This window comes from Dermacentor silvarum, chromosome 9, assembly GCF_013339745.2.
Source record: "Dermacentor silvarum isolate Dsil-2018 chromosome 9, BIME_Dsil_1.4, whole genome shotgun sequence".
Taxonomy (NCBI): Eukaryota; Metazoa; Arthropoda; class Arachnida; order Ixodida; family Ixodidae; genus Dermacentor; species Dermacentor silvarum.
The window spans coordinates 86,232,715-86,246,253 of NC_051162.1; the positions used below are offsets into that span (position 1 = coordinate 86,232,715).

General features: G+C 47.1%; 1 protein-coding gene across 1 annotated transcript in view; it reads left to right on the plus strand.

The window, feature by feature from the left end:
• LOC119463710 (protein CIP2A) overlaps nt 1–13,539 on the plus strand; it is a 55,624-nt gene that overhangs the window by 34,834 nt on the left and 7,251 nt on the right. The window contains exons 12-17 of the mRNA XM_037724536.2: nt 2,209–2,327; nt 6,885–7,080; nt 8,047–8,109; nt 9,932–10,042; nt 12,033–12,104; nt 12,932–13,056. Coding sequence (XP_037580464.1) covers nt 2,209–2,327; nt 6,885–7,080; nt 8,047–8,109; nt 9,932–10,042; nt 12,033–12,104; nt 12,932–13,056 — 686 coding nt within the window. The remainder of the gene's footprint in view (nt 1–2,208; nt 2,328–6,884; nt 7,081–8,046; nt 8,110–9,931; nt 10,043–12,032; nt 12,105–12,931; nt 13,057–13,539) is intronic.

The window sequence follows — 13,539 nt, forward strand, 5'->3', positions numbered from 1 at the left end:
GTTGATGGCCTGTTGAAGGCAACACATGCTCTTGCCTTTTTTTTTTTTCATTCACCCAATTGTGAAAAATAGCAAATGCATAAAAAACACGGAACTACTAGACTGCATGCAGAAAGGCTTAAACATGGACAAGTCACACTGTTTTCTTAACCTGTTGCTTTATAAATATTGCAACTATAGGTTGTTTCTTGCAGGATTTAGTTCATATATGCTTGCTGACAAGATACTATATCCACCAGGACTGTTTAGAAACCTGTGTAGTAATTTTCATGGCTGAAACAGAAACCTCAAGTCAATGAAATTCGCAACTTAAAGGGATACGGACACAAAAGTTGGCGGGTGGTTTTTTGCGTCGGAACAAAAGTTGAACTGTTGAAAAGGATGAATACAACAAGCTGCTTTGAAAAAAACAAACCTTTTTTTGCGATTTTATGTTGCACCTTGCCTCTAAGTGGCCACCGGCACATTTGACGTCTTAACACCCACCCACCCACTCACGCGTGCGGCCAAGGTCGGCCGCAGTCGTCGCAGACTCGCAGTGTTTCCGGGGGTGTCGGTCCCTTGCAGTGTTTAACCTCTTTTGGCAATCTTTGCATGTGGTCCGTCCGAAACATTATCCCCGTCGGCGCTCCACGCAGGTGGTCCATCTCACATGCGCCTTCCCGCGGTTGTCGCTCGGTATTGACGCGTTCATCGCGGCGGAAGGAAATGCCCAGACATTGCTGTTATAACAGCATTGTCGGTCGTGACACGCCGTTGCACCCGTTTCCCAGAGACGAGAACATGCGTAAACATTGGATACCAGCCTGTCAGCCATCGCGCCCAGCCTGGAGACCTCTTCGTCGACGATGATTATGTGACCAGCCCGGCTGTGCTGAAAAGCGTCGGCAGGCCGCTCAAAAGCTGTGTCATCGGTCTTCTCACGAAAACGCAAGGCAGAAATGATCAGCGGCGCGTTTGAAAAGAGGAGGCGAAAAGATGTCGGTACTGTTTTCGTTCACTTGCTGCCTTCTTGAGCAGTGTGAGAGCGAGGCTGGGGCGAGATGCCTGAGGCTGGGCACGAAGGCAGTCATGTCTTTAAAAATGTTGGCAAAGCAGAGAGCGCGAGCGAGACTCGCGAGATCAGACCTACATGGCAGCGGGCCAGACACATATGCAGCTCTGCTTCTCCACGGGCTGAAGCAGGAAAAACTGGGGAGAACTCCAGACAGGTGCTGCCATCTGTCGAAAGGCTGGCAAATTGGGCGTGAGAATCTCGGAGGTACTGATACCTCGCAGCAGTTGCTCACGCTGATGGCATAAACTAAATGAGAGCAGCATTCCGGGCAAGTTGCTAATCCATTACTAAAGTATTATGTAATGGATTGTGTGTTCTTCTCTCCCATCAGTGTTTGTTTGTTGCGCAATAATACTTTATAGTAAGGCATAAACTACTATTCTGTCATCCATGCAGTACTTAAGTACCCTGCAGCTGCCTCGCCTGTGTGCGCTCTTTAAAAAGCAAGTTTACAGAGGAAATGACAAATAATTCTTGCACAAGTGTCTGGTGCAGAGCAAAATCTTCGCGCTGCGGTTTGTGAAAACCTGACCGGCACTTCCACGGCCGCCTGTTCTTCGTCGCTTGACGCGGAAGGCTCGTAACCGTAAGCGGTAATATTTCTTGCCAAGCGAACGGTCCTCGTCTTCAGACGTGTACTCATCGCTGGTAGAGGCACCAGAACTTGAATCCGTGCTCGCGATGGCGGCGTCGGTGCACTTTGAATGACCGCGGCCGGCCGGCTCACTATCCGATGAGTGTCGCGACGTCGAGCCTTCCAACTCCCACTTGGCAGGCGAAGGGACGTGCGCTCACAAAAACGGCAAAAATAAAGCCATCGGCTCAAAAAATGGCTACTTCTTTTCGGCATAATCACCCACTGAGGATTCATATTCATAAAATCTTCAGATTTTATGTCCGTATCTCTTTAAGTAAAGTTTATTGCAGCAAGTGTGACCTCGTTATATCAACATTTGACAGTACTTGTGATGCTGTTGGTTAGAATCGAAGAGCTTGCATGTGACTGGATGTAGGACAAATGCAAGCTTGCAGCCCATGATGCTGTGTTTCAAGTTGCTGAATGTGGAGCTTGTGTTGGAAGTACGCATCTGTGAGGGTGGTGATTAGCATACAATCATTCCGATGCCAAGAAATTGCACTCGTGATTCCAGGAACCCGCGACAGCGAGTTACCTGTCGATAGCCCTGTGCCTGACGAAAGAGAACATCGTCATGCCTGCTTTCAACCTCACCGTGATGGCCAACTTTCAGCAGGACTTTAGCCGGGAAAAGTAAGTCTGCCTTCGGTCACCCAACAGGCATCTGCTGCATCACAATGCACATTTTTTTTTTTTTTAACAAGCCTCGAGTTGAGTGAGTGTTAAGTAAATATCAACCTGCATTACTGATGTTATGGCATCTCCTATATAAACATGTAGTTCGTGTCTTGATTCTTGCTTCTCAATTTCTGTTCTTCAGTTGGATTTATGTAATGCAGTCCTGCTTGTGATGTGTGTACTACATTCTATGCATCTATGTCAGTGATTCCACTCGTGCGCCAACTGCGCCAAAGTGCGCCAGATGGGATTTACTGAGCCATCCTGATATAATCGCCGACAATTGCACAGGGCGAGCCTTAGTTGCAACCTTAGTTGCTAACAGGAGACGAAACAGCACTAGCGTGTGTGCCCCGACTAAGCCACAGCGCCACGCACGGCACCGACGCGGCTGTCTGCCTTGCAAGGCGGCTCGACAGCAAAGTGCGGTTTCTGCTGAGGCTCGTGGCTTCGAGGTCAATTGGCGATTCATCAGCGGACGTTATCTACTCCGGAAACTCGGCTAGTACAGTAGAACCCCGCTGATACGTTTTATCACGGGACCGTAAAAAAGAAAAATCCACAAAGAAAATGTAAGAGCTGGGAAACGCAAGAGCCGAGAAACGGGGGAAAATTCAGATAGTAGTTTTGAACAGCACATATTATTATTCTAATTCTTACATGTGAAAAACGTCGTAAATTCACCCGAAAGCCGAAGCATGGATTGCGATTGCAAATTAGTAGACAGCTATCCAGAGTAAGGATAGTAGTTTTATCATCCGTATTAACTTGTAAACATTCACTTATTCACTATATTAACAAGCATAGTGTCAGCACGCACAGGCAAACGTGAACACATCACACTCAACGAGTGCGGACACGCTGCTGCGGTGCTTCCTCACACCAGCGTTTGACAGCGCAAGCGAAGTAACCTTAGTGCTACTCTCCATCGCTTCAACGCAAACTGAGCGTCGAGAATACACAGTACGCACAAAACTACGAGCTGCCGACGCACCTACACTGCCTAGACTCTGCCTCCAACGTAGATCGCTTACATGATACGGCCCGCGCGACCGCACCCCACCACGCAATATGCAGTTGATGCCAGAATAGGGCATCAACTGCATATGAGGGGCGTCGCCCCTTGCTCCCTCGCCGGTGCCTCGAGTGCGACGGAAGGCACGCTTCCTCCCCGCTTTTCTTTTTTGCGTGCGCGAGATTTGGCCGCGGTCGTCGGACTCCCATCGCATGCTTTCACTCGCGCATATGGCGCGCGGCGATGGCGTTATCGCCCTTTGACTTTATACGGAACATCTATGCGCCATAACCAATTTTAGGGCCCCAACGCGTCATTGACACGATCTTTAGATAGCAAATACGGATCTCAAAGGCCATGCTTTTGCAGACTTAAACCGAAAATACTTCATAGATGTCGCCCCCCGGCACTTTGGGCGGCCAATCCCATCGTCAAGCCACCAAGCCAAGCGACATGAATAGTCAAAATGGCCGCTCGGGCTGGTGCGGGGTGGCAGTTCGCAACGCATGATGCGGGAACGGCCCCACAGTTGCGACGCAACAGCGTGGTTACCACTGCATTGGGTCCTATGGGAGCTCTGCAGGGGCCGGCCGAAAACGACGTAACAGCCGGGAAAGCGCAGCACCCGGGAACGTAACAGCGGCGTTATACTGTAGCTTGTTTGAAGCGCAGCATGACATGTGATTATAATAACTGCATGCCGCCAATGTGTCCATCATTTCTGTTTCTGAATATACCGAATGACATCTGGGAAAACTAGCAATATATGAAACGATAACAATTTGTGTGTCGCATGCACAGAACATTTTTTTTTTCTCCACAAGATCTGCAATGGATGGAAATGTTTACTAAGCTTCTTGTAAGAGCATACAAATTATTCAGGTCCTGGAATGTAAATTGCAACTCGCTTTTTCGAAATACTTCAGGGTGTGAAAAATCAGCTGCTCCCAAATGCCAAATTGCGTGCTCCAAAGTGCTCCAAAATGAAATTTCTAATGCTCCAAAAATTGCTCCAAATCGGAAGTCCGCAGTAGCATCACTGATCTATGTGGAATATGTGACCTACACTCGGTATGCAAATCATATGCCTAGTTGTAATATACACTTTTGCACTGTACTGAATAAAAAATGGGAGCAGAGGCCCCGCCAGGCTTGCTGGCATTTCAATTCAATTTAGTCAAATCTCGTTAATTCGAACCAAATCGCGTGGCTGCACCTCTGACAGGCACTGCTCCGGCACCGCCATAGAGTAAAAGTTTAGGAGAGACCCTTCAATGTCGCGTGCGAACAAAACAAACGAAAAAACCCGGCGAAAATTTCTCCTTCTCTCAAATGGCAAGGTCTCCGATTCTGCGTTGCGCCGGAACATGCGTGTACGTTCTGATGTCTCAGCCACGCGTACAAAATAGCAGTGAAGCCTTCTTTCTCCTTTATGCTTCCTCTACTTTCTAGTCGCGTGTTGACCTTGCACGCCGTGGCTACGGCGCAGATGGAAGCAGCGGCGCTGTCCCAGGCTGGCAAACACCCGCTTTCCAACGAAACTTCAGGGAGCTGGCGCCGGGCCAGCTAGAGCGGCGGCACCTGCACGGCAGCGGGCGCGCACGGTGACAGTCAAAAGTGAGGGAGCTACCGAAGCCGCAGAATTACCGAGGCGAAATCCGCTTCCCTGCCACCCTCCTTCCTCGCATTCCAGTCTCCGCATGGGCCTTTCGCCGTGCCGTGCCAGCGCCGCCTGCTCCCTGAAGTTTCGTTTACTGCCGTTATCGTGAAGCAAGCGTTGGCCGGCGTTGGCAGTTTCGTGGCCCTCGCTCACTATGCACGCCGTGATATTTCATGACTCGCACTCAAGATTCTGGTTTCAGCCTCACTGGCTGTATGTTTGCACCACGTGCCCTTCTCCTCCTCTTCGTCTCTCTTTCTTCCTGGAACACTCCTTGGGGCGCCCGTTTGAGGGGAGCATTCGCTGTCTCCGCTGGCTTCCGTACTCCCAGGCAGCTGCACTGTAACCGGTGTTTCGTTTCCCGCAACTACACTATCAGTGATACGTGTATACATGGAGTGCTATGGGAAAATTAACGGAAGTCTGAAAAGACCGCACTATATCCGGTCCTGCACTATAAGCGGTTACGTTATGAGTTCTGGATACTGTATATGAGTTCATAAAAGGGGCCTAGTACGCATTCCTTATTTATGCACATGCATCATACACAGAGAAGTGAAGAACCATCTTTGTTTTGGGAAAGCTAGTGAAAAGAAAGACAGTAAAAGGAAAAACTCCGAAAGTCGAGGGGGCGTTTGGGGCCAACAATAGGCAGGGGTATATCTAAAACTGAAGGCCTGCCAGTAAACTTATTAGGCGTCTCGGTGCTCGTACTGTGACTGAAGATGGTGTATGTGCGTGCATAAATTAAAGAATGCATGCTATATTCCATAACAGTAGCACCTTTTCCAGCTTGGTATGCTTCACTGCATACCATGGCTGTATTGTGGCAAAGCTAACATTAGAGGAAAATACCGCCAAGCGAATCGGCAATGTGTTTTGGCATTTTCTCTGCATTTTAATTCGATTTGCCGGATAATTCGACCAATTTCGTCGGTCCCTTCAGGGTCGAATTAACGAAGTCCACTGTACAAATGGACTTTTGGCAAGTGTGAGTGGGCGCGTTGAAAGTGAATGCAAGTGACTATAGGTCTATTTGATTCGCTTGGCAGGCCAGTGAATCATTTCAGAGCAGGGCACAAGAAGTTCAGAAATTGTGCAGCACAACTTCAGCGGTTCAGCAGTGCAAGCACTGTGCAGGCATTATATTTTGTCTGCCTAAAGTGTGCCGTCCTGACAGTTTGAGAGGTTCCTAACCACAGGTATGGTCATATTCTGAGGTTTAAACACACCCCTTGTTGCTTAGACACAGCAGACATGCATAAGTAGTTTCAACGGCATTTACGTCTGCGTGCTGCATTGTCTGCTGCACTGCTGCTTCACACCTGCACGTTTGCATCAAGTCAGCACCATTGGTTGTTAGGGAGGGTGCAGAAAAATCGTGAATCAGCCCTGCACTTTTTTGAAGCCAACAGCATGGTTCAGAGCGTGCCATTGGAGCATCGCTGTAACGAATGGCAAGGTGCAGCACCTCGTGAACTAGTTCAGGTAGTGCAGGGGAATCGGAACAGATCCTATGAACAAGAGTATTAGCATGAGTGGGCGCAAGTAGGAACTTAGGTGGCTGCCGAGGAGTGTGAGAGCATGCGAGTGTGAATGTGTGGATAGCCTGCAAAAAATTGGTGAGTGCGTATGAGTGAGTATCGGTTTATTGTGCCAGCCTATGACCAAGACTGTTCTTTTACTGAGCTTCCTTTATCCCAGTCAACGAGAAAATTATTTGAGAATCGGTGAAATGCTGGGTGATCAAATGCCAAGATATTTGTGTTGCAGAGTTGTCCATGTACTGTTTGCCCCACAAGGCTGCAACATTGTCATGGAGAACTGTTTCACACAGGTTTGTTCAGTCTCTGGTTTCGGTCAACCGCAAGAGGAAGGCTCTCGAGTCTCCAGCGAAGCGTGACAAGCCTCCCCCACCTGTTGTTGCTGGAACCATGGCACGTCCCGGCGTTCCCGTCAACAACCACAACAGGCGCCTCTCCGTCGAGAACAGCATTGAGAGGATCTCGCGCAGGCTGGAACAGAGTTTCGAGGTATTCTCTAAAGGGAAGCTTTCTCTGCCTCTTCTCCCCAATTTGTGGCTTCTGGTTGTGGCTGTCTTGTCAATGACGCCTTGGGCCACTCATTACGCGGGCATCCTTGGCTAGTCCCACAGGATGGATATGTTTCACTGGGTAGGTATCTGAATAGATAAGAGCAACAACGGGGCAAGAAGTGGATAAGTGAGCATCAAAGCAGAGTTTAATAAAGAACTGAAGGGAACAGAATGGGACCAGAGCGTGCATTGGGCTACAACAGGTGAAGGGGAGACATTTCGGTTAACATCAATCAACTTTGCCGCGTGCCTTCATAACTGCAGTCTTCATCCATGATCGCGTCTATAGCGACCACAGCTTCGTTCATGGTGGTTGCTGCCAACAGTAATTTCATTTTGACTCTACATGCATGTCGGCTGCCTGCCTTCTGAACCGCAAGATCGCCGTCCATGATTGCGTTGATAACGGCCGCAATTTCGTCGGCAGCGGTTGCGGCAAACAGTAGTTGCGCATTGACTCGGTGCAAAAATGTCAGATTAAGAGCACCAGCTACATCGCAATGGACGATCTGTTGGCGACCAGCTCATTGGTGAAAAATTAATCAGCATGTGCATGCGATAGCAAAAAGCGTCTCGGATGAAGACGCGCGCCACGGCTGTGCTACGAGGGCTAATCGGTCACGAGATGACGAGAGTTGCACCTTCCGTACTGCTTTTGTGCAGAATAGAATCGGGATTTGCTTATTCATTCAGTGAATATGAGCGTTGACATAGTAAGCATTTGTTCATTGTTTGCTTGATGCCCCGATAATTCGACATTCGGTTATTTCGGACATCTTTTTCGGTCCCATGAAATCTGAATTAACGAGGTTTTACATTATTGTACTTGCATTAACGACAGCATTGAGATTTTGAGCATTTTTATTTTCTTTTCATCTAAGCTTTTCAAATGATCTTTGTGCAGATAGGTGATCTGAAGCAGTCCGAGATCCTCGCTGTCTACGAGAACAAGATCTGCAAGCTTAAAGTAAGTTCGCCAACTTTGGCATTGATGGCTGCAAATGACCTGTGGTGCTGGCTACAGTGTTCTGCTGTTGAGCGCGAGGTCACGGGTTCGACTCTCTGCACTCATGGCCACATTCCAATGTGGTTAGGATGTAAAAACTTCCGTGTACTTATATTTATCTTATTTGAATGTGTTAGTGAACCCCAGGTGGTCAAAGTAAATCCTGAGCTCCCCACTACAGCATCCCGTTTAGCTCACGAGTTGCTTCTGGATGTTAAACCCATAATTTGACATCTACCGATGTGCATTGCATGGGCGATTCCTCTACTTACTGGTCAATGATGGAGGCAACACTGCCTCTTTGTGTATGCCTACCATCATTGGTTTTCCATATCTGAGTGACCTCACATCAAGAGGCAAGGGGTGTGCCGGTGGAAAGGTTTCAGTAAAAATTGCGGAAACGATCTTTAGTGGTTACTGCAACATTTTTTTGCTTGTTTCTTTTTGTTTTTACTAAAGCTGTAATCAACATTGTCACGCTGTAGTGCCACTGAAGACCCAAACACTGCCAGTGCATACCCGTATTGGATATGCGGGTATGAGCCAGGGACAAGAAAGGGAAGAAATCATGTGTGGCTCATACCGGGGCCGCACATTTCAGCTCCGCAGGTTTACTCGGAGTAGAGCAGATGCGGGGAAAGCTGCGCTGGCACCGATTCACATGTGTGCTACCAATCGGGGTCGTTTGGGGTGTCGCGGGGAGGAAAAGAGAAGGAAAGAAATGGGCCCGCGTGGTCCGCTCCACCAAGGAGCAGGCTGCGTTTAAGCAACGGCGCCGCGAACTTGCTCGGGGAAGGGCTCGTCGTCGGCGTGCTGATTCTAGCGCGAGGGCTTCCGAGCCCAGGTGAAACGTCAGCGAGGAGTCGTGGACCCTGAGTTTGGGGCAAACGAAGCGGAACGCCTGCAACAGTGTCGTCTTTCCACAAGCTTTGCTTACCCCCATTTTCTCGACAGGGGAAGGGCTCTGAATTTTTTTGTAGACTTGCTGAAAGATTGTTTGTCCCTGTGGCAAGAGCTCACTGGGGATACCTTGCTCCTTCAAGATTGCCATCAGTTCTGCTTGTTGAAGGCTTTCTGCTCCTGGAGTCATCTTCCACTCAAACGCATGTGCTTGACATGGTGTAATCTGTATACACTTGTCGAAACATGTGAAGTGTATCAAATTGAGTCTTCCCCAACCGAACAACAAATATCAGGTTTTGTTGCTTCATGTTCATGGTTCATTCCTCGGTCCTCGCAGCAGAACGGCGTGCAAAGACGAGTGCATGTTATAAATATAGTCGCATGGTTTCAGAAAGCTGAAATTTGTTATACGCTACCAAGACGTCGTATTGCTAGATTACTAAAGAATCGCACCCTCATTTCACATAGCTTACAAAACGGACCTAGTTCAGTTACTTTTCAGACATGCCTCATATAGAATTGGTGATGGCATTCATTAAATTTTGCATACAGTAAGCATGTCTTGCTCGGAGCAATAATTTCATGACAGTGGAAATTCTGTGGAAAGAAGCACTGGCATTAAGTAGAAACGGGACACATGGCAATATTCATTTCCACATTTTGCCTTAGCTGCTGTACCAGACTTCTGACTAAACTGGAGGACAGGGCCAGTGGGCTTTGGCTTCACTTGACCTCAGCAAGTGTAAAACTAAATTAAGCATTAGTGTTACGACGCATCTGAAGCATCATTTTTGCCGGGGAAAGGTTAGAAAATGCAGCATCATGCATAACTTGCAGAATATTTGTTTGTTCATGTTTGTAACTTTTTTTTTTTGTAAAGGCTCGCGAAGAAGAGCTTCTGCAACTCCTAGAGGCAAAAACTGCGGCTCTCCAGCAGTCTGATCGTCTGGTAACAAAGTACACGTGCATCGAGGCCAAGAACGACGCTGAGGTATGTGTGCTTCTGTCTTGATGTTCACTGTCTCTCCATTACCATATTTACTCATGTAAGTCACATCCCCCCACTTTTGAAGTAAAATATTTGAAGGGAAGTTTCACAAAGATTGTATTTTGTATGCATGGGGGCATCGTGATGTTGCTTAAATATCTAACAGCATAGACTGCATGCATAAACTATCTTTGGGAGCTTGCCAGTGAAGTACAGTAGGACCCCACTGATACGTTTTGCACGGGACCGTAAAAACAAAAAATGTAAGAGCCGAGAAATGGAAAAAATTGAGAAATAAGAGGTGGGGAACTGCACACAATTTTATTTTAATGCTTATGTTTGAAGGAAAAGTCGGTTTCACCCGAAATGTGAAGCATCCATTGCGATAGCAAATTAGTAGACAGCTATACAAAGTAAGGATGGCAGTTTTATTGTCCATATAAACTTGTGAACATTCACTTAACTGTATTAACAAGCATGGTGTTGGCGCACACAGGCAAACATGAACACATCACACTCGATGACCGCGGACACTCGCTGTCAAAATGCTGGCGTGAGGAAGTGCGGCGGCAGCAGCAGCAAGCGAAGTGATCTTTGTGCTCTCTATCGCTTCAATGCAAACTTAGCGGCAAAAAACAGCATTCACAACAATAAGGGTTTTGGGCCCACCATTCATTTTTTTATTTCCTTAAAGACCCTGTAGTAGGGGTATTACATAAGGGATGGGGATTCAACATATACAAACAAGTGTTGCAATGCTTTCAATTCGTTAAATAAAAAGTTGTGATGAACAAGTGACCGCAGCGACTTGATGAGGAAGGGCATTCCAGTCTTTAGTTGCTCGGTAGAAAAACGAGGCTGAAAATGTATTTGTGCGTGAGTTTGGTTGTGCCACCTGCAGAGGATGGCCAATGCGTTGTGACTGGCGTGATGAGGGGACAATGTATGGTGGACGATTAAGCGTCGAATAGTAGAACCTGTAGAAGAGGGAGACGGTGGCAATACGGCAACGAAAGGATAGAAGTGATAAGGAAGATTCTTTTTTGAAGTATGAAATTCTGACGTCGTAGTAGTATGTAGCATGAACATACCTGGTGGCACGATTTTGAACTGCCTCAAGGGCTTTGGTGAGATATGCTTGATGCGGATCCTAGATGGAAGATGCATAAATCGCTTTCAATATACATCCCACTCGCAATACGCAGTTGATGTCGGAGTACAATGCTGCCACCTGTCCCTCCCCGCTTTCCTTTCTTGCACGTGTGAGATTGAGCTGCGATCTTTGGCTCCCCTTGCGAACTTGCACTCACACCTACAGCATATGGCGAGCGGCGACGGTTTATACGCAACATGTATATGCCAAAGCCAATTTTAGGGCCCCAACGCGTCATAAACACCATCTTTCAATAGCAAATAAGGATTTCAAAGGCCATGGCTTTGCTGGCAGGAACCGAAAGTACCTCATAGGGTGTTGTCATCATAGGTGCCAATCCCATCGTCAAGCCACCAAGCCAAGATGCATGGAAGTTCAACATGGCCGCTCAGGCCGGCACAGGGTGGCAGTTCACAACGCATGATGCAGCAACGGTTCCACAGTTGCAACGCAGCAGTGGGGTTCCCAGTGCAGTTAGTCCTATGGGGCTATGCCGGGACCAGCGAGAAACGATGTAATAGCCAGGAAAACACAGCACCCGGGAACGCAACAGCAGGGTTGTAGTGTATGTAGTGAGCTCTGGTGACAATAGCAGTGACATTGAAAGTGTAAATGCTGAAGAGTAAAGTGTAACTTGCAGACAAGTGCTGAATCTTGAATAAATGTAGACGTAATGCATAGCCTGTGTTCGCATTATTCTGTACATCATTCATATTATCGTTTGCAGTGTTAGTTGCCAGTCAATTGCCCAAATCATGCAAGTCTCACTCTGCCAATATTGCATTCTAAGGACATCCCCTGCTCCATGATTTATGTGTGCTTTATTTCTAATGCTTTCAGGTGGAAGAGTTGCGCAGCCTTTTGAGGGCGTCCGAACGGCGCATTGAAGACACCGAGGAGAGGATGACTGAAGTAAGATGATGTATAGTGAGATGACTGAATACCTAGTGACAGCCTCAGAATACCATCAAACATCACTTTATAGAAATTTATTATATCAAATTTTCAATTTCATATAATTTTTAGTTCTCAGAAACATTTGTAGAGGCTATTGAAAACTTCAAAGGTACAAAGTTTGTTCCAAGTGAATGTGCCTTGGAAACCTACCGGCTACAATTTAGTTGCACTATGTGCAGTAAAGTAATTATTTGAAAACTTAATTGGATAATTAAGGTGAGCTACAGATGGTCAGATGCTTTCTAGGATTGGAGGGGGTAGGTAAGCTGCAGTAATGCAGTTACTGCAATAATGCAGTAACGCACACTGGGGGGCTCCTTCCTGCTCCTTTTAAGCCCGATGGGAAAGGATGGTGCGTGCTGCTCTGCTTGTTCGGGTTCAGTCTCGGCATCATGTGCGTCTTTTATCATTTTTATGGCAGGCGACATTAAGGTAGCTAGCAACGCATTGAACCTTCACCTTTGGCTCGGGGTTTGTCCGACAAATGGTGTATGGGAGTGGGATTTTGTTCAAAGTAACTGTTACGTGGTCTTATGGGGTTCAAAGTTGCGGGAGTTTTTCTCTATTCACATACATAAGACTTTGCCAAGGTCAACAGAGCAGTTCGTATTATCTGTCAATTTGAATTAAGAGATTTTGAATCGTTGGCATTTCATCATACATGGCTACGTTGAAATAATTTGAAATGCAGCTCTTGCCTTTCCAACAGAGTGCTACAGTTGCTTGCATGTTCCACTAAATGCTCATAGTTTTGAGCACCCTAACATTGCTACCGCTTTCAGATGGAGAAACGCACCGAAGAGACTGCACAGAGCTTGAAGGCCTCTCGGACCAAGATCAAAGCCCTGAAAGCCCATGTTGAGGAGTTGGAGCAGAGAAACAATGACCTCGACGTGAAAGCGAAAAGGTGAAACCTCCTACTAGTAGCACTTCTTACTAGCCCATATTTAGTGCAGAAATATGCATATCAAGGTACAAAACCCGGTAACTTTTCTCTGAAGCAGCATTAAAGGCTCGTTTTTGGCAGGAGAGGAAGCTGAAAAATGCACTTTTAAATGAGACCAAGATGGTCTGGCTCTGTTGAGCCGCTTTGGAATGGCACACTGTACAAAATGGGTCATTTTTGATGCTTTTATGGGTGAAACTGACCATTTCGTAGGATAAGTAATGTTTTTGTTTCTTTCTCCCTGAATGACGGGTCGTTTTCACCTAGTTTTTTGCCAGCAGATGCACCATGATATGTAGATCAGAAAATTAACAGAAATGAGAATGCTGCTAACAGCCTACAGTTCGTTTCATCTACGCACAAGGCTTTGCTTTCGTTTAAAAGGCCCCTCACCAGGTTTGGGCACTGCAAACAAACTAAAGCAGCATGTAGATTACGTGGTGC